Below are 26,400 nucleotides of genomic sequence, written 5' to 3' on the forward strand. Positions count from 1 at the left end.
AAGAAAGTCAAAGCACTTTGGCCACACCCACCACTGGCATGGAGCTTTTTGAAGCTTGGTCAATCCTCAATGTGGCCCTCAGCCAAAGAAAGGTTAGCCAACATTGGCCTATGGGAAGAACAAACTTGGGACATATTGCCTCTTGCCTTTCTGTTGAATCAACAGACATATAAAAATAGTCAATGGCAATGCTCACAAGTTATAAAATTCATACTATATGTAAAGCTTTGGATTTTTTTTATTAGTACATGATTTATAGAATTTGAAAAGTGTCATGAAAAGAGAGATCTTGCTTGGAATCTTTATGAAAGCCCCATGAACAATTTTGTTCATAGAAAATAGAAAATAGTGGCAGGGAAAGATGGTCTCCTCACATATCCCTATTTTCAGTGTAAAAGAGCAAAAACATTCATAAATCAATGTTGATTACTCATTTTGAACAACTTGTCTTTGGCATATTTCCAGTGTGGAAGTAGCTTCCTGAAAGAAAGAGCCCAAATTCTGAAATCACAACACAATACAATACAATAATTGGTGGAAGGAAGCAAGTTACGAACAGCCCTTCCAAGAACGGGGAAAGATTCGTGTTTACTGTACTTAAAAAATTAAAGAGACAAGAGGCCAATATATATTTGTCTACATTCCATATTATTTCTGATTCCAGTTTGTCATTGCAAATAAAACAGGAGCAGCTTTGATACTGGACTTTGCTACAAACACTTGTTCAAATATCTGTAATTCTCAAAGGTCTAACATCAAAGTTCATTCTTCCAGGCCAGAGAATTTCCAGGAAAGGTCAATTTCACAGTCTCAGGTGGCTGCTGTAAACTTTTTCTCCTCTGGAATCCTACTGCATTTGGTCCCACTGGTCCCAATACTTGGGTCCCAGGCTGCAACCTCTCTGCAGCTACGATACTCTTTTTGAGGAAGGAGGAAATTCAACCACCATTGTCCTGAAGTGACAAATATTCTAATGAAGAGAATTCAAGGCCTGCTTGGGGTGAAAAAACAGGAAGAGACACAGAATATAGTCATGATCTACCTAGTGAGAAATGGTGCAGAAGCTGTGCTGGAGGCCAATTGATTGATTGAAGTACATTCCGTGGCCTTCAAACAAACCTTTAATGCAATTGGTGTTGCTCTCCTCAACCTTTCATGTGATATGATTTCAGTTAGTACATAAAGTGTAAAAACACTCAAATAACCATGCAATCTGTTCCCAAATATATGTTAGATACCTCTTCTTACTAGATCACAACTTTATAAAGGGCTCAAGTAGGAATAACAACAATTTGTTCTGGTAGAGTAAAATTATACAAGGTCATCTAGCAGGAGCCTTTGCCAGTCACCAAGAGCCTGAAAAAACCAGATAAAATACTACTAAGGGTTCACAAAGTAATACTGATGAATGCATGTACACAGAGGCTCTGGGATACTTACACTGATACGTAACAAGACACCCAGACTCCCAGAGTCTGATACAGGTGCCTGAAGTGTAAGCACAGATTCCAGAGCATTTGCACAATGGCTACAATATGCTATGGCTCAACCAGGTAACAAGATTGCCACTTAAAAGAGAACAGGGATAAGAGGGTGGTTTCCCACAGAGCAGGGCTAAGTTTTTTTCTGTAATACAGCAACTTCATATCCATCGATAAAAGAGAACTGTGTGTTCTCTCCATAGGAGATCAATGATTTTTCTGCAAGGCAGCAGGAAATAGGTTTTTTGGGGGGCGGGGGGTGCTGAGGTACATAGCTTCCTTCTTAAGAGGTCCCCTGACTGTGAACATCCTCTATGCATGAGATGGTGGTGGGGAGATGCATGTTTCTGAATAAATTCCAGTGAGACAGAACATGGACTCCTAGGGAAGCAAGAGATCATGGGGCAATCTTTCCAGGGCTAGTAAAATAATTTGTGCTGGACAGAGTGGTACCATGAAGAGCTCACTACAAGATGAAAGCGACAATCCAAGTCTGAAAACAGCAGCTCCCAGTAAGGTGGGTACAAAGAATGGTGCAGCATCCAGGATGAATTGTTTCCTGAACATCTATCTGATCTCAACAGGCAGTCTTAGCATAGTCAGTATACATAAGTAATACCTTAGTAGATACAATATGGTGGAGGAGCTTTTCATTTCCCATTAAACTGCAAAACATGATAAGGTTGAGGATGAGCAGCTGGGCTCATCTCTCTCAATAAGACAAGGAAATAGCTTCACTCAGACTGCCTACCGATATGTTTCTATTAGTTCATGTAGCTGACTCATCCTTGGAGTCTCACCAGATCCTGAGAATAACTGGCTATTATCCCATCTCCTTGGAAATCCCCTTTCCTTTTCTCAGTTTAGTCACATAAATCCTGTGGGAGGACCTCCTCTAGTCATTTGCTTAACAGCACCCTGTCCTGTCCTGCCTTGTTCATAAGTCAAGATACTCTTCATCCTTCCACCAGTGTATAGATAGCTGCTGTGTACGGATTATTCTTTCTCTGGAGCAATGCAAGCAGTCTCCCCCCCTTTTTTTAATGCTACTAACACTGGCAGCTTGACAACAGCACAAAACAACATGTGGGGAGGAAGGTAGCCCTGCTGAGAAGGGAAAAGTTGTTTATTCAATTTGGAGTCTAACTCCTGACAGAGGCAGCTTCCTACAGTCCCCTACAAGCCCAAGCAGGAGTAAAGCTGACGAGACCCGATCTTCTGCTCTAGCCCATTTCACTCCTAAGGGGACATTTATTTTGTATAAGAACAAAGTATTTTTTTCTCTCAGCACATGCTATTTTGCTGCCTCAGGTGGAACAGCAGATACCCTCCAACCCCAACAAAGTATGCAGTACCCAAGGCTGACCAAGTTATTTTTTCACCAGAGACACAAAATCCTACAATCACCTCTACTTGGCAGTCAAAATACAATAATAAATTAGAAGTAAAAATTAGCTGCAAATTCAGGACACCCAAAATCTGCTTTCTGATGAAGTATCCCCATTTAGCCTAATGGTAGAAGAGGCTCTGAAAGAGTGTCATTTCCTTATAATGAACGTTGTTTCTACAGAGGTCACATTAAAATGGGCATATTTAGTGTTTCTTCTGCTAAGAGGTTGCTTCAACTTCCCCTAGACCGCTTGAAATGCTACAAAGTCTGCAAAACTAGTTTGACCAGAGATCAGAAGAAGAGGGTATGTCATATAGGCAATGGTCACTCCAAAATGTTGCCTCCGGTTCTCTGAAAAGCTATTGCTTACCCTCTGCCAGTATACTCACTGAAGACTTGACACAGTGGCCGAAGAGGTACTGGAGCTGCCAATGACAGCTGTAACTGAACTATGATGGCAAGGATCTGACTGACTGGGCAGCAGGATTAAGACCTTTAAATAAGTTTGCTTTACCCAATCTTGTTGTCCACTTCTTACTGACTGACTGCTGTTCCTCTAGCAGGCAGAAGGGAATACACTGGTATAGCGTCCTATCCTTGTCACATCTACTGCTGCCTGTTCAACAAACAAGGGAAATGACTGGCATTCAACATAATGAGTCTCCGTTTCTTGGCTCTCCTCCAGACCTGCCATGCAAATTCAAATCAGTCACTGTGAATGTCTGCAAAAGAATGACAGCAGCACTGTCCCCTTTACACAGCAGAAATCAGAGAATGCAAGTACTAAGGCTAGCTCAGATTAAAAGAATCCTGATGAAAGGAGGCAAACACAGACTGCTGCTGCTGGAGAACTGGATCTACGTAACAACAGTGGCAGAGGAGTGACTTGTCAGTAAGCAAGCTGCTCGCAATGGAAAGGCTCTGTGAAACTTCAAGGCTTGTATTTGCTTACATTTGAGAGAGAAGGGTTCAACCAATAGGAGTTGGCACTTCAACAGAAGTTGGTTGAAGAGAAGGCCATCGGATAACACCAGCTGTTGTCCTGGTGCAAGGATAATATCCCAAAGAGGTTCTAAATACCATGTCCAACATGACAACACAAGAAAAGGAAAACAAACCCCTCCCACCCCCGTTCCTGGAGAAACAAGAAACATTTCACCGCTACACAATGCTGAAAGACACTCTTGCCTGGAATGGGGAAGAGCCAGATTTCATGATAAAAGTCTCTTCCAGCTATATTCTGCCTCTGAAGAACAGCATTATTAGAGCCTTCTGCTAGCTACATGGGTTCTCTTGCTATTACTCTTCTAATCTTACAAACCCAAAACACAACAGCAGAGCCAGACTGTGGGAAGGATGCAGAAATAGGAGCACATTCTTACCACACTCTAAATCCAAGGTTCTCTGTACTACAATGAAGTTTATTTATTTATTTCCTAAAATGTATACAATGCTTGATTGTAGAAAAAAACCGCAAAACTGATTAAGTGGCAATTCCATTTTGCACCTGACTCAAAACAAGTTTTGAATTCTTCCATCGTGGACCTCCTAACACGTAAGAGGTAAAGAGAGGTTAAAGAAAAGAAAAGAATTCAGATTACCATGTTATTTATATGGTGTTTGTTCTGTCCTATGATAGTCTCAATATCAGACTCTTTCATCACAGAGCCATTAATGGCACAACCCTATAATGTTTACATAGAGATAAGTCTTATGATGTTTAGTGGTCCCAAGCAAGTGTACATAGGATCATGGCCTTATTGTGATAAAGTCTCTTAAGAATAATAGCAGCCAATAGAGAGGAAAATCTCCATTCAAGGAGCTCTATCATCCCCTCCCCCCATGAATTGTTAAACAGGCTACCCAAGGGCCAGCTACACATGATGTTAATCACATGGTTTAACATTCTGCATATCTCCTGCTCCAAAGATTGTAAATAGCAACCACCGGTCAGGATAAGGTGCATGGGGAGGAGGTTTAACCCTTTCCTTCCACACTGCGGTTCTGATACCTGCCCTCACCGGGGGGACGACGACGACAGCTATTTGGCATATGAGGGGAGTTCTCACTGCTGCCAACAGAAGCTTTCCTCCCATGCCAAACAGCAGCTGAGTGGGGGGTATTTTTGTTGGGACTGTAGCATAGGAGTTGAAAAAGGTGCAGGAAAGGGCAACTAAAATGATCAAGGAGCTAGAGAAACTGCCATATGAGAAAATATTACAGCATTTGGAGCTTTTGTTTCAAAAAAAGGGAGAAAAAGTGGGGAGATATTACGGAGGTGTATAAAATAATACATGGTGTAGAAAAAGGCAGGTTCCCATATATATTTGATCATCAAGCTGAATATGAAGCCCAGCTGCAGGATAATGATGTTCTTAAACATAAAACTGATAGGAAATTTAAAATAATTAAGGGACACAAATATGAAAAGACCATATGGTGTTACACAAAAGCAAACCAACAAAAACCAGACGCCTAACAATTTAGATATTTTGCTGCCTGCTGAAAATGTTTCTTTTATGACAATTGTTTTCAGAGGATTAATCTGATTCAGTGTAGGTCAATTGTTCTGTATTTTAGATTGTTTGAATACTTACACATTGCACACCATCCTGATATTTTCTTATGAGCCAGTGGTTTAGAAATACTTTTAGAAGTATAATAAAAGTAAAACACCCAATTGGACTACAATTAAAACTGACCCAACAGGATGTGGTGAGAAGATGGGGACTGAGAAGCAGACCAGGCTAATATGAAAAGGTAGAAACTGCCTCAGGACTTAAGCATCTCAGGGAATGGGCTCAAGTTATTCAGCATCATCCCATCCTTATACTTCACTGGAAGCACTGCTGAAAAACTGTGCACACTTCTAGGAGAAGTGCTAACCCTGATTCCAGTTTATCAACTTCTATGCAAAAGTACTGCCTCATACAAAGGATGCTGGGAAGAGTTTGATGTATGTGCTGTAAAAAACACAAGGCAGTATCTACAAGCAACAACCACAGTGTGCTGCTGAAACACAAGTTGATAAAAGCAAGCAAGCTGATAAAAGTAGTGTTGCTTTCTCTGTGAAACAGAAAGGCTTTCCCCTTCATATACTACAGCAATACAAATGTCTCACTTACAGCCAGCCCAGCATTCAAATGCACTTTCCCCATTCATACATATTCCAAGCATAAGGAAGTGCAGCCATTGCACATGTAAACCCATACTTGATTTAAATAAAACTACTGAAGATTAATTGCATGGTACTAGGAGAGAGGGATCAGCTGTGTAAAAAGTGCAGTATGGTTCTACATTCTCACACTCAGCAAACCAAAGTACCTTCCAAATAGTAAAAACCTAATCTGAGATTTAGGGTCTGCATCCTTGACAAATTACAAAATGTAATTTGTAATTATAGCTTGCCAATTTTTTGGCATTAAACAGCCGCTGCCAAAAAGAATGGCAAAAATGTTGTGATTCATTTTCTTTGTACTTGCAGAGGCTGAACTAACAAGTATCCAGAAGAGAAGTACAGCACACGAGTGCAGGTTTGTAGCTGATTTGGAAGAGGATAAAGGGAATCTCTTCAACTATGTAATCTTAATGATAAGCCTTCTCTGCTCTGAAACTATACAAATTAAAAAGTGTGCTTAAAGGTGCAATCCTAAAGTACACTGATTAGGAAGCAGTCTCACAGAACTCAATGGAGGTTAGCTTCTTAAAAAACTTATTTAGGAAGCAGTACATGTCAGCCTGTAGTGAAAAATCAGGATTTAAACTGCATAGTGAAGCAGCTGCGTGGCCATGTTGCATACCCAACATCAGCCCGATTTGCCATTAACTTATAGTAGATGAGGGTAACTGAAATTTGTTTCCAGCACTGTTAGATCTCATACATTTGCTCCACTGTTTAAAAGACTAGTGGCTTTGGCACATATTCAGAAGTTGGATAATTTATTAAAGGGCTAGGTTAGAGAACAGCAGGGTTTATCTATACACTATGTGTCTCAGTATTCCTGCACTATAGTCCTAGATCAGGACAGTCATATCTGTATATGTTAAACTGTCTGGAACAGAAATGTTTATCATTATTTATCTATCCATTTGATTGGAGCATGATACAAAACTGAATTCGGTTTTTCACAGAATGCTAGATGGTTAGAGCGTGGTGCTAATAATGCCAAGGTTGCAGGTTTGATCGGCTGCATATTCCTGCACTGCAAGGAGTTGGGCTAGATGATCCTCAGGGTCCCTTCCAATGCTACAATTCTATGATAGTCTCAAACACTAAATAATATTGCCTCCAAAATGTAACCAGAGTTAACAGGGAATGATGGAAGTCAGTGGTGGCAGAAATGAGTAGTTCCTGAGAGCCAAGTAACGTTATCCCTTATCCACCCATGGAATCATTGAGGAATGTCCCATCACTTACTTACCTCATTACAAAATGCCAGAAAAGCTCCAAAAAGGGTTGCTACTTTTTGCCTACTTATCAGGTTACACTGATCGAGCTCCAACCTTATATTCCCAGTGCAAATAAAGCATAATTAAGAACACAGCAGAAACTTAAGGTACCATCCATATTTCCTCCAGCTTCTTCCATACACATGCCTTTTCCAAACAATTCTTACAGAAAACAGACTGACCTGTAAAATATAAAGGCAACTCTGAAGCAGGGGGCCAAAGTGTTTGGTTCTTAGACAGTGGCTATTCAGGATTTCAACTCTTTGGAGAGACTGATCTGTGCCGAGGCATTCTCACACCCCCTGCTCCAACCGTGGTCCTCTTAGCTTCGTCACCTTCCTCCCAGCCTTATTCTACTTGAAAAAAACCATGCAAATAGTTCTACCGTCGCAACATCTACCATGAGCAGACTTAAAATGCTTCCAACCAAGCAAAAGAGGCTGCTTAGAAATAGGCACCAAATAGTGGTAAAGAAGCCAGCCGCTTGCATTCTCACCTTCCACCCCTCTCCCAAACATCTGCAGACTCCCTGCAAAAAACACCACTTTACCCAATCCCACAGGCAAGCAGTTGCCCATGTAGCAAAGCACCAAGCAAACCTACACTTTTGTCTCTTGCTTCTGCCCAAATGAGTTTAGATAACACTACCAGTCACTTTGCTCCAGGCACTTCCTAACAATTCCCCACAGCAGCTACAGCATGACAACCAGTGAAATGCTGAAATATTATTGGGGAGCTCCCCACCTCCAATTAGAATTTCAGTGGCACCCGTCTTGATTTTTTTTTCCTTCCAGCCTCTCTGTCAAAGATGGCTCTAACCCTAATGGAAGAGTTGTTCCAGCAAAGAGTTTCCCTATTAGGGTTACACACAGAGAGGGAATCCCAAAACAACAGGCTATGTACAGACAGATTAGCATTCTCTCCATCACAGAGATGAAGTGTAAATAATTCCTGAGGATGGCCATCCTCTAATCTGTGTGCCAAATTTCAGTCACCCTCTTGCCTTGGAATGAGCTCTACAAAGCAGTAGCTGTTATGTACATGATCTCAGCTCCCTTTCCTTGGAGAGTGCTCATCAAAGTGTCTGAAGAGCCCTAGGACAGACAGGCTGGGATGTCCTTAGGCTGACTCGCCAGCAGCACTGGAACCTGTAACTTTCTTCTTGGGACGGGCTTTGACAGTCTTTTGTGGGGGCTGGAAAGCAAGAGAGGAGAGAAATAACATGAAACTAGTTGCAGGACAAGGAGCTTAAAAAAAGAAAGAGCCTGATGAAATTTTTGCTGAGACCTCACATCATTCACTGAGCTCCTGCTTCCAGAACAAAAGGAACTGATTGCTATTCAGTTTTAAGCCCTCTTACTTCTGTAATTCTATTAATGAATCAATTCAATTAGTAACCTCAGAATAAGAAAAACGTCTGGTACAGTAGCACTAACAGAAAATGACAAAAATAAAATAAAACAAACCTATAAAGCAGTCAGCAGAGGGCACTCAAATAAAATAGGTTATTCTCCTACACAGCCATTTTCTGGCTCTTTACCAGCTCCTTCAAAACTATTTCCAGAAACAGAACCTGAACAATCATACTGAATAACCAGTATCATTTCAGCTACTCTTGCAGGCATGTCCAGATGTGTAGGAAGCCTTTGATTCAGATACAACCCAAAACTTCATGAAGGAAGCCAGCCACAGCCAATTCCTGCCACCCAATGATATATCATCAGCTGTAATCTAGCTGGGGGCCAGGACAGCTAAAGCACTCTACACTAAATGACCTGATGTGCTGCATGCAGCCAGCAAGACCACCACCAAATTTCAGTTAATGTCAAATATGTGAAACTTTTTAGCTCTTTAACAAGGGGTGCTTCCAGATAAAGGTTTATTGTGAAACTGGTGCTGTCCATGCACACAAGTATTTTTGCACAGTCCACAGGAGAGTGTCATCATCAAAATGCCAACCTATGCTTTTTGACATTTAATCCAAATTCCCTCTTAATGTGAAATATATATGGAAGCTCATTAGTGCATTTTTGGTTGGGCCTTTCCCCCTAAAAATAATAATTTTGATTTTTACCAACAAAATGAAAATTTATATCCCCATATAGTTGTGCATATACCCAGAGCAGAAAAGGTTACTGAAGGACAAGGGAGCAATTATTGAAGGAAGAGGCCAGAAAACCACAGCATGGAAACATTTCTTCAAGGTGTGGCGTGGACCTGATACAGTGGAATTCCTACGAAAAATCTAAGATTAAAAACTGGATGCGTGGACATGTGCACAAACTGCGCACACAGAAAATCTTATTTGAGCCACTTGTTTGCAACATAAAGCCATACTATATAATATATTTTGGCACTGGAAAAATCAGGAAGTGGAGTCCAAACAAAAACAGCTGATGGAATGTCTGCAGGCTGTGCCCCTAATGTCAGCAGCAGATCATGCAAAAACTCATAAAACTGGATGCATCCTGAGTGCCAAATAAGATGTGGCAGTAGCACATTCATGTTTATTCATTCATGTGCCTATGCATTCACAAATGAAGCAGGGGAGTCCAACTTTAACATCAAAAGGGTGTACATAAGAGAAGGAAGTTGAATCTCCCCTCTTTTGCCTTTCCTTCCCATGTTCCAACACCCCAAGCCCTTTCTCAAAGCTAAGCCAACTTCCAGTACTGCAAGAGGGGAGTGGGGACAATAGAGCATGGGAAGGTAAGCAAATGAATGAAGAAGTATTCAGCATGTCATGCACATTCTCATTTAAAAAGTTAAAAATGAGACACTATCCACTCTCTGCTTGGCATAGCAATGGTGCAAATGAACAAGTTGCTACTGCCATCACATCTACTTTCAGCCCTTAGTAATGCCTTAAATTCTTACTAAAGAGGCATTTAAATTATTGACAGAATAGGAATGTGAAACAACAGGAGGAATTCAACACCACACTCTTCTGATTGTTCTGCTACTGCAAACATTTCAGCCTGCCAAACAGAATGATCCCTCTTTCCTTTCCGTGAGCAGTTCTGGGTGTTCTCCTGATCCCCTCCGGGCCAATTTTGGGGGATGCAGGGGAGAAAGCCCTTTTGTACAAGCTGAAGTTCTTGTGCAGGCTTCTGCTGATGGGACCCATTAGTTGAATCCTGTCCAAAACTTCAAAATGTAGTAAAAGATATCTGGCAGGCAAGCAAAGCACACTTGCAAGGGAGGGGCAGCTATTAAAAGAGATTATGTGCCAGGCTGAAGCACACAAGTTATATATGAGGCAGGATCCAGCTGCAAGCTTTCCAAACAATTACATCCAGCTCACCTCAGTCTTTGTCACTTTTTTTGGAGCTTTTAGGCTCTGGGTCCGTTTGGGAACTTTGTCTCCTGTATCGTCATCTGATGGGTCTGTTCTGGCATCAGACTGGGCCCCATTATGTCTTTGAGACAGAGTCATCTCTTCCGATGAGGAATAACAGGATGCACCTGAGGAGAAAACCAAAAGCAGAGATGCCCGTTATTTTTTAATATGGAGGAGGAGCAGAAAATGAAAATGCCATCTCTGATGCCAAGGTTCTTGAAGGAAAGGAGAAAATAAATAATACTAATACTAAGGTGACTAATAATTTATTACACACACACACTTGTGCCCCACCCACATGACTGGGTTGACCCAGCCACTGTGGGCAGCTTCCAACAGAATATAACAGAACACAGTGAAACATCAGACATTAAAAACTTCCCAAAAAGGGGAGCCTTCAGATGTCTATGGAAAGTTGTGGAGAATCAAACTGTGAAGGTGACAAAAGACTCGGCGTCTTTAAATAACTCTTTGAATCACTTTATTTGGATTCACCTCCCCCCCGCTTTAAACAAAAGTAACAGGAGTTTGGTTCCTCCCCCAATCCAGACCAGTGTGGATTGGTGGTGTGCAGTGTAAAGTGAAGAAGGGGTGCCCAGGTGCAAAGGAGATCAAACCCTTCCTTTGCACACATCCTCTCCCCTCCCCCAGTCTATCTCCTAGCTAGGATCACTGGTTGAATGAAAATTACGCAGAGGTATAGAAGATAAAGATAAAAGAAGTTGTTTTGTGTATGTGAACACAGAAACCTCCTTTTATGCTTCCACGCCTTGCTTTATATATTACTGGAAAATACCCACATTTAAAAATACGGGCCTGCTGCTGTCATGAGTAGTGTGGCCCAAACTATAATATCTTGCTGCTGGGAAAATGTGAATTCTTTCTTTAAGCAGCATGTCCATTGCAAGTGTGAGTACTGCATGAAATATAGGTGTGCATGCACTCCCAAGTTCAAAACATAGCTAACTACCACTGAAGTTAGATGCTTCAATATTTGCCCCAAGCCCACAACTCTTAGACATCTGCCCTCATTAAATAATATGAATGGATTGCTGTTAACCTGAATCATCAACAGTTTCAAGATGTCCAGTAGCAGAAGTACGCATGCGTGGCTCAGGGCTCCGTAAATGCACAGTGTCATCATCCCGAATCAAAGTCAAGTCCTGCATGCTGAAACTCCGTAGTTTTTCAGACAAAACTCCTTGGCCCTTTAAGACACAATTTCTAGTTGTAACTATTCACATGAGTTGAACCATTCAGAACACATCAGAGGACATGCTAGAACAGCTTCCAATGGAAAAGAACACACGACAGCAGTTAGATGAGAGGGACACAGCTTGGTCAGGTAATAATAATAATAATAATAATAATAATAATAATAATAATAATAATAATAATAAGTTTTATTTATTTATACCCCCCCTCCCCGGCCAAAACCAGGCTCAGAGTGGCTAACATCAAATGTATAACAAATTAACATAAAATCAGGCAATCAGTTAAAATACATCCTAAAATCAGATCAGGATCAGAATAAAATCCAATCAGATGGCAAGCTGCAGGTGAGTTTGTCTCATGTCTAGCTTGAAAGAACAACTTAGCAAACAGCATGGAGGTGGGGAAGTGGGATACAGTTATGAAACCAAAAGTCCAACAGAAGTGAACAGGGTTGATATGGCACATAGGTATATAAGGAGTTACCTTTGCAGCTGCAGTAACTGCTGCATTGGCTGCCAAATTTAATCCTCGCTTGCCAACTCGCATCATAGTTTCATAACTCTTGTCACGGGCCTGGCTGATATACTCATCGATTTCCTAGGATTTAATTGGTGGGGAAGGCCACATTAAAAAATTATTTGCATAGCTATAGCCCTCAAGAATGATACATACTCACACAAAAGCTTTTAAGAGGAAGTTTTTTGGGGAAGGGCTGAAGCTCAGTAGTAGAGCATCTGCTTTGAATACTGAATTGCTTAGGGTTTAATTCTCAGTACCTCCAGGAAGGGCTGGGAATGTTGCCTGTCTGAAACCCTGGCGAGGGCTGCTAGTCAGTGTACACAATACTTGGCTAGATGGACTTATAGTCCAACTAGGTATAAGGCAAGGTCCAAGTCCATAGGGTTTGAACAACAAAACAGAACAGAAGTTCTCAAAGTCATCATAATGTTTTACTTTTGTTAATTATAAAACCTTTCAAACTTTCTCTGATGACTAAGTAAATCTTTCCAGAGGTTATAAACTATCCATTGATAGCTTGCATGGTGGAATGAGAAAAAGAATCACCTATGGATCATCAATGCACACAACAGAACAAATGCAGCTGCACTAATTAACAATACACTAGATTACAGAGTACAAAAATAGTTCAGCAGGACCAGGTAACAGAAAAACCAACACCTCTCATTTTGAGAATCATGTACTTAGAAGTACCCATCACATCTTAACACAGGCAACCCAGGTAAGAGGGGAAGAAAAACATGCTTAAACAATTATTCATATGGAAGAATATATCTTTAAGTAAGACTAAGATCAAGCAGTAACTTGTCTTTATGGAACAGAAGAGAGGAATTTCACAAACTAGTTCTGGCAGCAATGAAGCATAATTCTAAAGGCCAGTTTTAAAGTATCATGACATAACAGTAAATGTTGACTTCAATGTCAAGATCAATGTCAACATGTTGACTACCAGTAAATGTTAAATAGGACATTTCTGGATTTTTTTCTAGAAAGCTTTTTGGAAAATTTCTTATGCAATTTTGGGTAATTAGCAATAGAAAACCTTGTTTGCATTGGAAATTTTCTAGGACATACAGAAAATTTCTCTAATTTAGCATGTTTATTTTATATGCATTTAGTAAACAAAACTAAAAACTTGGAAACTTCTAAGTCTGTCTAATGCTATGTTGACACTCATTCACTGATATTAATCACCTTATAAAATGGAATTTTTTCCTCCACTGCCATTCCAAAAAACACACAGGAAGAAATTCTTACACCACTGGTTCAATGACTTACATACATCAGAGGCTGGGCTAAACTCATCTGGATTATGAGTCTGGTGAAGATTTTGTCACTGATTGATTTGCATTTTAGTCTATTGAAATGGAGAGAATTTTTTCTCTATCCAACCTGGAGAGAATGTAGCCCTGATAGACTATAAATGCATGGGCTAGTTATTGTTAAAGGTGGCTGCTATCAAATCATTCTATCTACAGAAACAATTGAACTGTATGGACTTTGGAACTCACTGTTCACCTGTAGGCATAAACATAGCTAGCAGGTCAATAAGCAAAAATAGCTGCACTTGTCATGTCTAGTCTGATCCTAAAACAGCCAAATTTTATGAAAGATTAACCAATTAACTATAAGAGAAATTTCAGGACTATTATTCTTAGTTTTAACACGAGTGGGGGGGCGGATCTCTTCCAAGACTGGGTGGAATCAAGACCCTCATCAGTTTGTTAGAAGTATTGAGAGTGTGACCTCTCCTATTTATTAGAATACAGATACTGTATTGGCCCGAATATAAGCCGCACCTTTAAAATTGGGGGGGGGGGGAGAGACAATACCCGGGCCATTTCCTGGGGGGAGCCACACCGCTTTGCTGTGGGGTCATGAAAATATGCGCACTTTAACTTTTCACTGTTGGAATTTGGGGGGAAAGTGTGGTTTATATTCAGGCCAATACAGTATACCATGACCATCTGGCTCATACTCCTTTTTTTATTTTTTATTTTTTATAGATATTTACTGAAATTTCACAAAAAACAAAGAGTTACAGAATAAAAAGAAAAAAAGAAAAAAATACAAAAAGACTTATATAAAAAGATATAAAAAACATACAAAGGTAAATAGAAAAAAATTAAAAAGACAAATTAGTTTTTCTATTTTAATTTTCATTTGCTTATTTCCTTGACCTCCTCACACCTCCCTTTTTTGTATTCCCATTCACATGATTGGTTCATGTGAGGGTAAATCCTTACCCTCTTTCATTTATCTTAACTCTATATCTCAACATATTATAACTATATATTTTCATCCGTTATCAATCCATTTTTACATAATCTTATTAACCTTGTTGCTAATGCCACTTAATTTCAATCCAACATCATTTTAACATTCATTGATTTTACAATGTTTCCGCAAATAGTCATTAAATTTCTTCCAATCTTCTTCCACCAACTCTTCTCCCTGGTCTCGGATTCTGCCAGTCATTTCCGCCAGTTCCATATAGTCCATCACCTTCATCTGCCACTCTTCCAGGGTGGGTAAATCTTGTGTCTTCCAATACTTTGCAATGAGTATTCTTGCTGCTGTTGTCGCATACATAAAGAAAGTTCTATCCTTCTTTGGCACCAATTGGCCGACTATGCCCAGGAGAAAGGCCTCTGGTTTCTTCAGGAAGGTATATTTAAATACCTTTTTCATTTCATTATAGATCATCTCCCAGAAAGCCTTAATCTTTGGGCACGTCCACCAAAGATGAAAGAATGCACCTTCGTTTTCTTTACATTTCCAACATTTATTATCGGGCAAATGATAGATTTTTGCAAGCTTGACTGGTGTCATGTACCACCTGTATATCATTTTCATAATATTCTCTCTTAGGGCATTACATGCCATAAATTTCATACCTGTGGTCCACAACTGTTCCCAGTCGGCGAACATAATGTTATGTCCAACATCTTGTGCCCATTTAAATATAACAGATTTGACCGTTTCATCCTGAGTGTTCCATTTTAACAGCAAGTTATACATTCTAGAAAGTATTTTTGTTTTAGGATCTAACAGTTCTGTTTCCAGTTTTGATTTCTCCACCTGGAAGCCAATTTTTTTGTCCAAATTGTAAGCCTCCCTTATTTGATAATAGTGAAGCCAGTCTCGCACTTTATCTTTTAATTTCTCAAAACTCTGCAATTTCAATTTGTCTCCTTCTTGCTCCAAAATTTCCCAATATTTCGGCCATTTGGCCTCCATATTGAGCTTTTTCTGAGCCTTTGCTTCCATCGGTGACAACCACCTTGGGGTTTTATTTTCAAGTAAGTCTTTATATCTTATCCAGACATTAAACAATGCTTTCCTGACAATATGGTTTTTAAATGCTTTATGTGCTTTGACCTTGTCATACCACAAATATGCATGCCATCCAAAAACGTTAGATACTCCTTTTTTTTTTTAGAGCACAAGAGCATACTAATATCCAGTGAGAACTTGAATGATTAGCCACTCAAGAGAAGAGACACAGGTTCACAGCAAAAAAAAAACAAACAAACAAACAACCTGTGTCCTGATATTGTGAAATCTGATCCCCAGGAGAAAAATGGGAAGCACGTACCCTTAGTTTTTAAATGAGAAATGAACATCAAGGCTCATGTAATTGTTGTATTGTGTTTCATTGTGCCAAATTCAGCGTTGTGCCAATTTCAGTCTTCCTCAACATTAGCAGCATCAAGGAGAAAACAAATTACACATATACCAAAACTTTGCCACAGAAAGAAAGCTACTTCCTGGGGTCAATTTTCTTAAATCTCTTGTACTAGAAGACCTCCCACACTTCAGACACACATGACAAAAATATCCACTCGTGGTATTCCACACTCAGCAATTGAATCCTTTCTTGATTTTGTATTCTGTATCACAACTATGATGACCTAGCAAGCCAAGTGCAAAAGTCATTGTTGACTCCAGCAGGTGGATGATCAAGGGGAAAGAGAAACAAAGGTTGCAGCTTTTGGAACTTTTTAGTTTCGAGAAAAGGCAAGAAAGAGGTGACACAATAGAAATTTAAAGTTATGCATGCCATAGAGAAAGTGGCTAGAGAAAAGTTTTCCCCCTCTTTCATAACACTAGAACTCATATCCAGTGAAGCTGAATGTTGGAAGATTCAGGACAGATAAAAGAAAGTACTAATTCACACAGTGCCTAGTGAAACCATGTAACTCGCTCCCACAGCAGGCAGTGATGGCCACCAAGTTGAGTGGCTTTTAAATTTATGGAGGATAAAGTTAACAATGTCTACTAGCCATGATGGCTATGCTCTGCCTCTACAGTTAGAGGCAGTAATGCTTCTAACATCAAGTTGCTGGAAACTCCAAGAGGCGAGAGTGCTCTTTTCTTCAGCCCCTGCTTCAGTTTCCCACACACATCTTGTTGGTCACTATGAGAACAGCATGCTAGACTAGATGGCCCATTGGTCTGATCCAGCAGGCTCTTCTAATGTCCTTATGGGTTCAAACTAGTGTTATTTAGTGGGAAATTCACCATATCCACATTTTCCAATGTCTGATACTGACTGTCCTAGTCAGTCCCATGCTTGGAACAGATTTAACATTTACCGTATTTTTTGCTCTATAAGACTCACCTTTTCCCTTCTAAAAAGTAAGGGGAAATGTGTGTGCATCTTATGGAGCGAACGCAGGCTGTGCAGCTATCCCAGAAGCCAGAACAGCAAGAGGAATTGCTGCTTTCACTGTGCAGCGATCCCTCTTGCTGTTCTGGCTTCTGAGATTCAGAATATATATTTTTTTCTTGTTTTCCTCCTCCAAAAACTAGGTGCGTCTTGTGGTCTGGTGCGTCTTATAGAGTGAAAAATACGGTAGTTAAAAATATAAAACTTTGAAATCCTGCTATGCTCATGCTTTGGATCTCTTTAGAAATATAGAAGTCCGAATTTCAAGAAGGAATGTGAAGCAGTATGAAAAAGCAGCACCAGTCTGAGAAGTCAGTCAGTGCTAGAGGAAGCTTAACTAAATGTATGCATAAAGACATTGTGATTGAATACAATGCTTTGTGCTCCCTCCCCAAAAACATAGAGGTGTACAGTGCTTTTCAAGAAATACAGACTGGGAGAATGTTTGTGTTAATATACCTTTGCCTTACATGGATCCATGGGATCCCTATCAAATACAGGGAGAATTAGCTTAATCATTTCACAATTATCAGACCTGTTTATTTTGTGAATAAGTCATCATTTAAACATACATGTGCTATCATAACTGACACAAGGCAGATATACTAATACTGTTACAAAAAGTATGGTAAGAAGCAGTCCTCAGACAGAACCAGCCAGCCTTTGACCTGTTAATTCCAAGGGACTGCCTAGCTCTCTTTTGCAACACTGAGGGATTAGCAGAGAAAGGATTAAATATACCGGTAGTTCATGTGATTTAAAGCTGCATATAGAACTTGTTTCCTTGTGCAGTACATTCTTTCTTAGCATTACGACCATGTATCCATAATTTTTCTGAATCTTGAGACACTTCTGCCTGAAATCCTAACCCCTTCTTGCACCAACATCATGAAGCCAACTATAAAATCCAAAAATCCAGGAAAACATTATATATTAGATAGCACAGCAGAATGGATTGTATAGCAAGTGCTCTGAGTCTCCCAAAGTGTTGCCCAGCACTAACATATAGTGGTTGAAAGGAAGGAAATTCAATATTCCAGTGAATGCTACTCCCAGAAGGCTGAAATATTACTCAAAAAAATTATGTCCTAAGGTAAAAATGCATACGGCACTTACAAGTTGATGGAGACTGTCACCCCTTATCAGCAGGCTCAAACTAAATGAATGACCATGCCTATACTTTGCCCTGTGCTAGAACTACATGAGATAAAGGAGAGTAATTATGCATCTACCACTAATCACAGTGTAGACTACAAAGAGTAAAGGTAGTTTCTCTTCTGGTTATAGCCCCTGCCCTGCAACAAATGTTGTTCCAAAGAGTCCCTCAAACTCTCCATGCATGGCCCTTTGGCTCACAGTTAGGAGCCATGAACTCTACTCTAAAGCTACGTTATTCAGGTTAGAGCTAACAAATTCTCATCAGGTTACAAACTAGGAATTCACTATTGCTCTGTAAAAGCAGCAGTTGCCACACATCTATTATGAGCAGGCATAAGCATGATTTATATCAAGCACAGACAGAGCTAATACCAGTATCTTTTCTGCAATCTATCATGATCTCATGTCACTAAACTTCCAGGATTTATATGTAGGGCAATCTGAAGGAAGTACCTTCTCCTTATTGGAGAGCGTTGGGTGAACAAACTTCCTGTAGAGAACGCTGGAGCCCTTGGTGTAAGGAGAGAGCAGCCAGATCACAAATGCGATTTTCAGCTCGAAATAAAAGGGAAACCTGAGAGAAATGGAAAAGCTAGAATCAAGCTCAGGTTAGAGATGAACAAAGACTGACAGTCCAGAGAGCAGCAAAGATGAGATAAGCAGACGGAAGAAGAGAGAAGCTACAGATGGAACAGAATCAACATGACAAGGCCAGCTATTGAACAGGCCACACATACCCTTTACGGGATGTATCTTCTTGAAGTCTCTTTTTAAGTTTTCACCATAGCCTTGATAAGTCCATATCCAAAGTTATCCTCAACCCTGCAAACAGAGTTATGTCCCAGCAGTTGCACTACTCAAGTATTTGTGAAGAGAGTCATTGGGAAGAGAGTAACATTGGGATGTTCCATCAGCACTGGCCCTCTGCCTGGGAATGACTGATGTTTCCAACCCATCAATTACCCCCTTCATTTTAGACTTCTGGACAAAGTGGCAGCTAGGAGTTTTGCACACAGATACTGCAGGATTAGGACATCATCTCTGTCCTCAGTACTAGTCAGGACAAATAAATCAGCACAATACAGCTCAATGTTTGCCTAACAGGGATTTACACTGTTGAGAACAAATCTTTGGAAATTTGTTAGCAAAGCACAAGACATGCAATAGTGTCAGAACCTAACATTTAATCAGAACTAGAATCACAATATTCAAAGATTACTCTACAACTATCCCTATAGTTTCCATTAGGTTTCAGCTTCTCTCCCTCACACTCCACAAATCAGATTCGTAAAACTAGAATCCCATTCTTCATTCATTTTTTGCTCTCTAGAACAGAGGTTGGCAACCTTAATCAGAGGATGGGCCGGAGCATGTGTGCACGCACGCTCTTCCGGGTCAGAGGAGTGCCTGTGCACACACGCTATTTCCGGTGCTCTCCCGACCCGGAAGTGCGCCGGAAATAGTGTGGGTGCATGCACACAGGCACTTCTCCATCCCACATGAGTGCGCACACGCTATTTCCGGTGCACATCCAGGTCGGAGGAGCACCCATGCGCATGCGCCATCAACCCAGAAGTCAGTCCCTGCGCCGCACCACGCTGGTAAGGCAGAGGGCGGCAGGGGTCGCCATGGGCTGGTTAGACAAGCCTCGTGGGCTGCTACCAGCCCATGGGCCTTAGGTTGCTGACCCCTGCTCTAGAAGACCCTATATCTTTTTTTTCTAGGTTGGGAGGACAAGCAAAACAACTACACATTTTTGCCAACAACACAACTTTCAGTCATTGTGTATATGGTTTACTACAGAACATTCAAATAATAAACCTGAACAACACTATGTTTGTTTTTCTCAAGAACAGGATAACTACAGGGAAGCTGAATATCTTACCAAATTGCCTCACAGCAACCAATTCTAGATGGATAACTGAAAAAGAATTGAAGTATCCAGTAGTCCCCCCCCCCCCGCTTACTTCCTAAGTGTGGCAGGGTACTTACCAAGAGAGAATGATGTCTGTGAGTGTCTCTGCTGTGGTGAAGAAAGCAAACACAATCCAATACATCATCCATTTGACCTGCAAGACAGCCAGCACCATTACATATCATTTGAAAGCTGCAACCTACTTAAAACAAATTCCTGACTGATGCCAAATCTTGTCATTTTGAAGCAGTTCATTATAATTATACCCATGTCCAAATGTCAGCAATTCTGGGTTTCAAACAGTTGGTCTCTCTCTTCAACAGTGTCTAGTAGCAGAGACATCAAGGTAAGTTCCAAAAACAGAAATTCTGCTTTAAGGTTTGCCCGCCAATAATTTTCAGACACCTATAGCTTTTCACCACACTTAAGTCTTATCATTACTTGGCCATGTGTACAGCCTTCTCGTTAATTCAAATGACCTGGAATTTTTGCACTTTCGTGAACAATTTGTGCAGATCTAAGATATACATAGTTCAACGGTCCTGTTCACAGTGTAATGCACATTTCTCCTCTAACATCTGCACTGACGCCATCAAGGAATATGGGCAGTTGTAACAGATTCTGAACAACCATCCCTCTTTACCAGATTGCGCTAACCTCACAAAGGAATTAAAACCTTGCACATCCTATTTACAACTGGTGCTTGAGAACAGAGACCTTGTTTGCACATCATGGTGATGACTTATCATGCAGAATTGTATTACTCCTACTTCACTCTTCTTGACTCATGCAAGCAACAAACAAACAAACAAACAAACAAACAAACAAACAACTCCTAGCTTTCCATTGTGTCTGAACCATACATTGTGCTTTGTTTAACTCCAACGAGCCACAGTTTGTAACTAAGGTTTGTTCATGGCTTACTGATAATGGTTTAATAGAATAGAACAAACCATGATTAAACACTCATCTAAATGAGTTTGTATAATGTGCCAGGAGGAGCAAAACAGCCCTGCTTGGCATGTTCATGGTAAATTATTAACTATAGTTTACCACAATGTGTGACCTGGCCAGTCTTTCATGTCTGATTTTCGTATCCCTTGTTCTCCTGCTTTGGTTGTGCTGTGCACAAGTCTGATCTTCACTAGGAAGTCTTAACCATTTCCAGGATGAGAGACAACACAGGAAACTGAGAGATACATTTTATGAGTAAATAATGTTGCTACCCACAAATCAACAATTCTCAGCAAAAAAAGTTGGGGGTGACCAGAACAACCTAATTATAAGATGGGCTACCAATATCAAAGCAGATTACAAGGAAAATAGTATAAACAATGCAATGTATCCCCACACCAAAAAGGAGGAGTTGACCTTTAGAACAGCATGTCAATTTTGCTACAGTAAAGTTTAATACTATTACGAATATTTTGGCAGCCAAGGTTATGCCCTCATCTGTCTGAACAATTTAACGAGCCTGTTCCACACTAGAAAGAGAAGCTGGCTCCCCCTGCTGTTCCTTAACTGCAAGGCATTATGTAAAAAAATATTGCCACTGAAATTGGTGTTGGCTTTCAACATATGGCTAGAAGAAGCTCCTGAAAAGCAGCTTGTTCTAAACAGTAACTTTGAACTTGCAATTCCTTCCAAATACCTGGGTGACTCACACTTCTATACTACGATGAAATCTGAAAGTGTCCATTTTTAGCCACTTCACTCTGTATTATGGTTATGAACAATATTTCTTTTTAGATTTCATACCGTCTACCCTTTATTAATTAGGGTTGCCCATGCCATATTCCCCAAAGTGAAAATCCAGATGGAGTTGTTGAGCCTTTTATAGGAACATTTAAAAAAATAAAAACAGCCCAAATTTACCATACATCCAGGTTTTCCCCAACATTTTGCCAATTTAGCAAAAATATGCCTGGATGCCATTTTTCAGAGCAATTCCCAGATGTGTCCAGGAAAGCCCAGACATTTGGCATCCCTATTACTAATCTTTTGAAAAATATTTTTTGATGCTCTTGTTTTATTCTTACTAAAGCTTGAGGATATCCAAACAGCCTTTTCCCACTGACACTAACATGTATTTTCAGCTAATACCAACTAATGCCAGAGACACCAAATCCAAGTATAGCTGCTATTTTAAAGTACTTTCCTTCGAATTGTGTTCCTCAGCATTCCTCATATTATCAGGGGTTCCTCAACAAAATGATCAGTAATGGCAGACAAAGTAAAAAAACAGCTTGCTTGCTGTTAACAAATTTGGCTTTCAGTGCACAGCTACACAGAAGTGATGGGGTATTTTAGGGTACATACAACTCATGTACCCTGATGGGGTATTTTAGGGTACATAATGGTCAAGATTATTTGCTCTCCGTGTAGCCCCTCAATAACTGACCATGCAACCTTGAACAGGGGTGAGCAAGGGAGACTGGGATTTAGTAGCGGTTGGGGAAGGGCTGCCAACTTATAATAATAGTTACAACAAAAATTATTTATTTGGGACCAAGGCTGTTCGAATCCCTGAACTTGTATTTGCAGGTCATCACTGTGCATGAATCATGGAACGCAGCAGAGAGCCAAATTTTCTCCCTAATGGGTCTGGGAAACTTAAGGCAATGAAACAACATGGGCAACAACTGGAATGACAATAGCGGGAGACTCATGACAAATGTGATCACACAGGCTAGAGCTCACTTTCATTACCCTGGTGGTGATGGCAGCAAATAAGTCAGACTTTTCTGCCACCATTGAATCTACTCAGTTGTCCAATGAAACTCTTCTAGTGATCAATGTTTGGCCTTAAAGGCGGGGGAGGACCACTCAACTATTTCACTGTGATCCGTTCACTGAACACTTCACAGAAAAAAACTACTCACATCCATTCCAAATTGGGTATCATAGTTAGGGCAGAGCCAGATGTACCTTTCACACCTCCAGTTATTTTGGATACATCTGCAATCCATGGATGTGGGAAGAAATCTTGGAGGAGTGAGGCCTACCACATGTTCAACTTTTGCCCTCCCTAACTAATAAAAGCCCTGCTGGGGTTTCTGGGCCCCAGAGCCCAGGCTGGCCTTGCTGCCGTGTCCCGGGCCCTCTTGCTGAATGACTGTTTGGCCGGCGCTTGCTCGGCACACTCCCTGGAGGCAGGCAGGCAAGGGGCTGTAAGAAGTAGAGAAAGGTTACAAAGCCTATATGCTATGCTCACTATGGGATTCAGTAATATCTGCTACATTAAAACAATCAATAGTGAGATCTCTGCTGAAGAATCTCACCATGGATCTCTGAAACAGAAGGCTTATGTTAAACCTCCCTTTTTTGCCAAAGTGGTGGAGCAAACATAAGTTGCTGGATCCGACAGTCTCCATTCTAGTCTAGTACCCCATTTCTAACAATGTTCTGCCAGGTGCTACTTGAAGGCCCACAAACAGCGCATGAAGGCAATAGTCCTTCTATGTCATTTGATTCCAAGCAACTGATATTCAGACACATGAATGTTCCATTTAGTTATCATGGCTAGCAGCCAAGGGCACTCACTTGCCCCCCACATTGCGGAGGTGCATCATGTGAGGCATCATGTTACATGGCATGTGACGTGTCCCGCCCACTGTGATGCCGGGGAATGGGGAACATGGTTGGCCTCCTCCTCCCTGCACAACATTGGTCAGGGTGGAGGAGGCAGAGTGGGGCCGCCAGGCTCCCCGCTCAGCCTCCTCATCCCCACATGACATCAGCAGGGTTTCACGACATAGGTGGGGTAGAGGTGGCAGAGCAGGCCACTAGATTTGGGGGGAGCCCAGCCCCCTTCTTGAAAAACTGGGGGGCTGAAGACCGCTCGGCCCCCACCACAGTGCATTTGCTAATAGCCACCGATTTATTTTCCTTCAGGAATTTGTCTAATGCTTTAAAAAGCCATCTAACTCAAATATTCTGCAAAACTAGAACACAAACCAAAGAGGGTTTTTTTTTCTTAAACTGCTTCAGAAGCATTCCTAGTATGCATTTTCAAATGCAATCAATATGTTAATTTCCCCACAACTGAACTTTAGTAACAAAGTCATAGAAGTTAAATAAGAAATTTTCTTCATTTCATAATTGAATCACAGAGCAACAAAATGTGGTAAATAAGTAAATGAAGCAGCATTGCTCCTTGGACTAAATTCACTCCCTCTTGAATTATTTTCAACTATATATATCTTGCCCATTTAACAACTATACATACGTACATCATTTTGCTTGAGCTGCACTGTATCCTAAATTCATTATGGTAGGATTTTCACAAGCAATGGGTAAGGATGGTCTTTGGTCCCACATTTTAAAAGGAAGGGGCTACGTTTTAAAAACAAAGAATCCATTCTGGATTTAAAATGCCTCTTTGCTGCTTTCAGTTTTACAACAACTTTCCGAAGAAGCACATCCCATACTAAGAAGAATTCTCAGTATTACTCTTGAAAATGCCACAGTATTCTAGATAGCAATGTCAGGGAAACTGCAGCAAATAGAAAGTGGCAATAAGAAACACTTGCATTTTCACAAATGACACTAAAATGACACTTTTCACACTTTGTGCAAACACGCAAGTGATAGAAGCATAGTTTGTAATGTGCAAAAATGTGCAACCATCTGGTTTAAATTGACTAAAAGCCATGCAGAAAGTGGATTTTGCCATTTATGAAGCACATGCTACAGACTAGGCAAGTGGGCTGCACTAGCTGTAACCTTTACTGCAGAATAAAGCAAAGAGGTAATGCAAATTAGTTGGAGCTGTGGTGAAGTGACATCACAGATATGTAGGTGCTAAAAAAAGTATTTAAGTCAATTGTGAAGACACCTCAGGAATTTTCACATTTGAAGTTTCTGTCACTTGGTGCTTAAATGGGTCTATAATGTAATTTTAAAACCGAAACTGAGCACAATGGGTATTTCAGCTCTATTCCACCATTATTTACTCAAACAAGGCCGAAAATGCTCAGATGAACTATTCAGTGTTGTGTAACACAGGTGACATGGACTGTAGCATCGTTTTGCAGTACAATTCCAATTTCCTGCTTGAACAAGCTATGTCGCTAGTATCTTCACACCACCGGGAGACAAGCTACAGTAAGGGTTGGTGTTAAACCAAGAGAATGGTTAATTGCCTCACACTTACATATTCCTTCACATTTTTCGTCTTCACAGCTTTGTAAGAGGAGTATGCTGGGTACAAGGTGCCGAAAACCAGCCTGGAACAAGAGGTTGTTGTTATTATTATTTAAACAGAAAAGAGAAAGGAAGAAGAAAAACCTCATGAGATTATTCATTCAGCTTAGAGTCGGCTCCAGGCCGGAGAAGCCCCGGTCCCTGCTAGCCCGCCCATCCACCCTCTTCCCCCCTTCCGCTGCCAGCGCAGAGAAGGCCTAGCGCAGCCGCTGCAAGGCTGGCAGAACGTCAGAGGCGCTGGGCGCCCTACCTGCAGCCCTCAGGTGGTGGCGCCCAGAGGCCGTTAAACGGACAGCAGCTTAATAAGCGGGGGGGGGGAGCCCCGCGGTGTCCAGGCGACGCCCCTGGGCTCGCTCTTGTCACCTGTCAGGGTCAGGGCTAAGCTGGGCGGGGTGGCAGCAGGGGCCGGGGGGGGGGGACGTCCACCTCAGGAGCCCCCGAGAGCCAGAGGAGTGGAGGAGCCGAGAAAAGGGCTGGGCGCAGCGGGCACCACCGGGCGGGGTGGGATTCGGGAGAGCCGCCCGTCCAGACGACCCCCGTCCCCATCTTCTTCCCGTTGCCTAGCAACGGGCGAGGAGGGCCTCCCCGTTGTCGTCGTCCCCCTCCTCCTGCCGCCGCCGCCGCGCGCTTACACCACCAGCCGGGAGATGATCCAGGACACCATGGCGAGGCCGAGGCTCCTCCGGGGGCCGGCGGGGACTGGCGAGCTGGCTTTCGGCAGCGGCACCAGCGAGGAAAGGAGAGAGCGCTGTTAAAGGGCAGGTTCCTGCAGCAAGCGCGGCCCCGCCCCGGCTCCTTAAAGGGGAGGAGCCAGCGGCGCCTGTCGGAGGGAAAAAGAGCAGCGGGTGCATGGCGGTGGGCTCGTCGTCAGTGCGGCGGTTGCTGCTGCTGCTGCTGGGCCTTCGCGTCATCTCTCCGTGGCAGAGCAGCAGGTCCGGCGCCTCCGCCAGGCCTCGCGTCAAGCGACACGCTCCCCGCCCTAGAAGGCAGAGCCAGCCCCGCAATAGCGCTCGTCTCTGGACCAGCGCTTTAGAGGGCTTGCGGCGCAGTCCTTGC

The 26,400-nt window shown here is 41.6% G+C and overlaps 1 protein-coding gene across 7 annotated transcripts; it reads right to left on the reverse strand.

The window, feature by feature from the left end:
• Window positions 1–627: 627 nt before the first annotated feature.
• On the reverse strand, window positions 628–26,400 carry REEP2 (receptor accessory protein 2). 7 transcript variants are annotated; one of them, XR_014545570.1, is made up of 8 exons: window positions 25,977–26,400; window positions 25,295–25,367; window positions 20,217–20,293; window positions 12,359–12,472; window positions 11,721–11,868; window positions 10,625–10,785; window positions 8,362–8,514; window positions 628–991 (listed from the first exon to the last, which is right to left on the reverse strand). XR_014545570.1 is itself a non-coding variant. In XM_083603643.1 (8 exons), the coding sequence occupies exons 1-8, from the start codon at window positions 26,006–26,008 to the stop codon at window positions 8,440–8,442; spliced, it is 801 nt and encodes a 266-aa protein (XP_083459769.1). In that variant the 5' UTR covers window positions 26,009–26,132; the 3' UTR covers window positions 628–8,439. The 7 variants fall into 7 exon arrangements, 2 of the variants coding, with proteins under 2 accessions (XP_083459769.1, XP_083459768.1); XR_014545571.1 differs by having other exon boundaries at window positions 628–7,502; XR_014545572.1 differs by having other exon boundaries at window positions 8,324–8,514.

This window comes from Podarcis filfolensis, assembly GCF_964270895.1.
Source record: "Podarcis filfolensis genome assembly, chromosome: 2".
NCBI classification, from domain to species: domain Eukaryota; kingdom Metazoa; phylum Chordata; class Lepidosauria; order Squamata; family Lacertidae; genus Podarcis; species Podarcis filfolensis.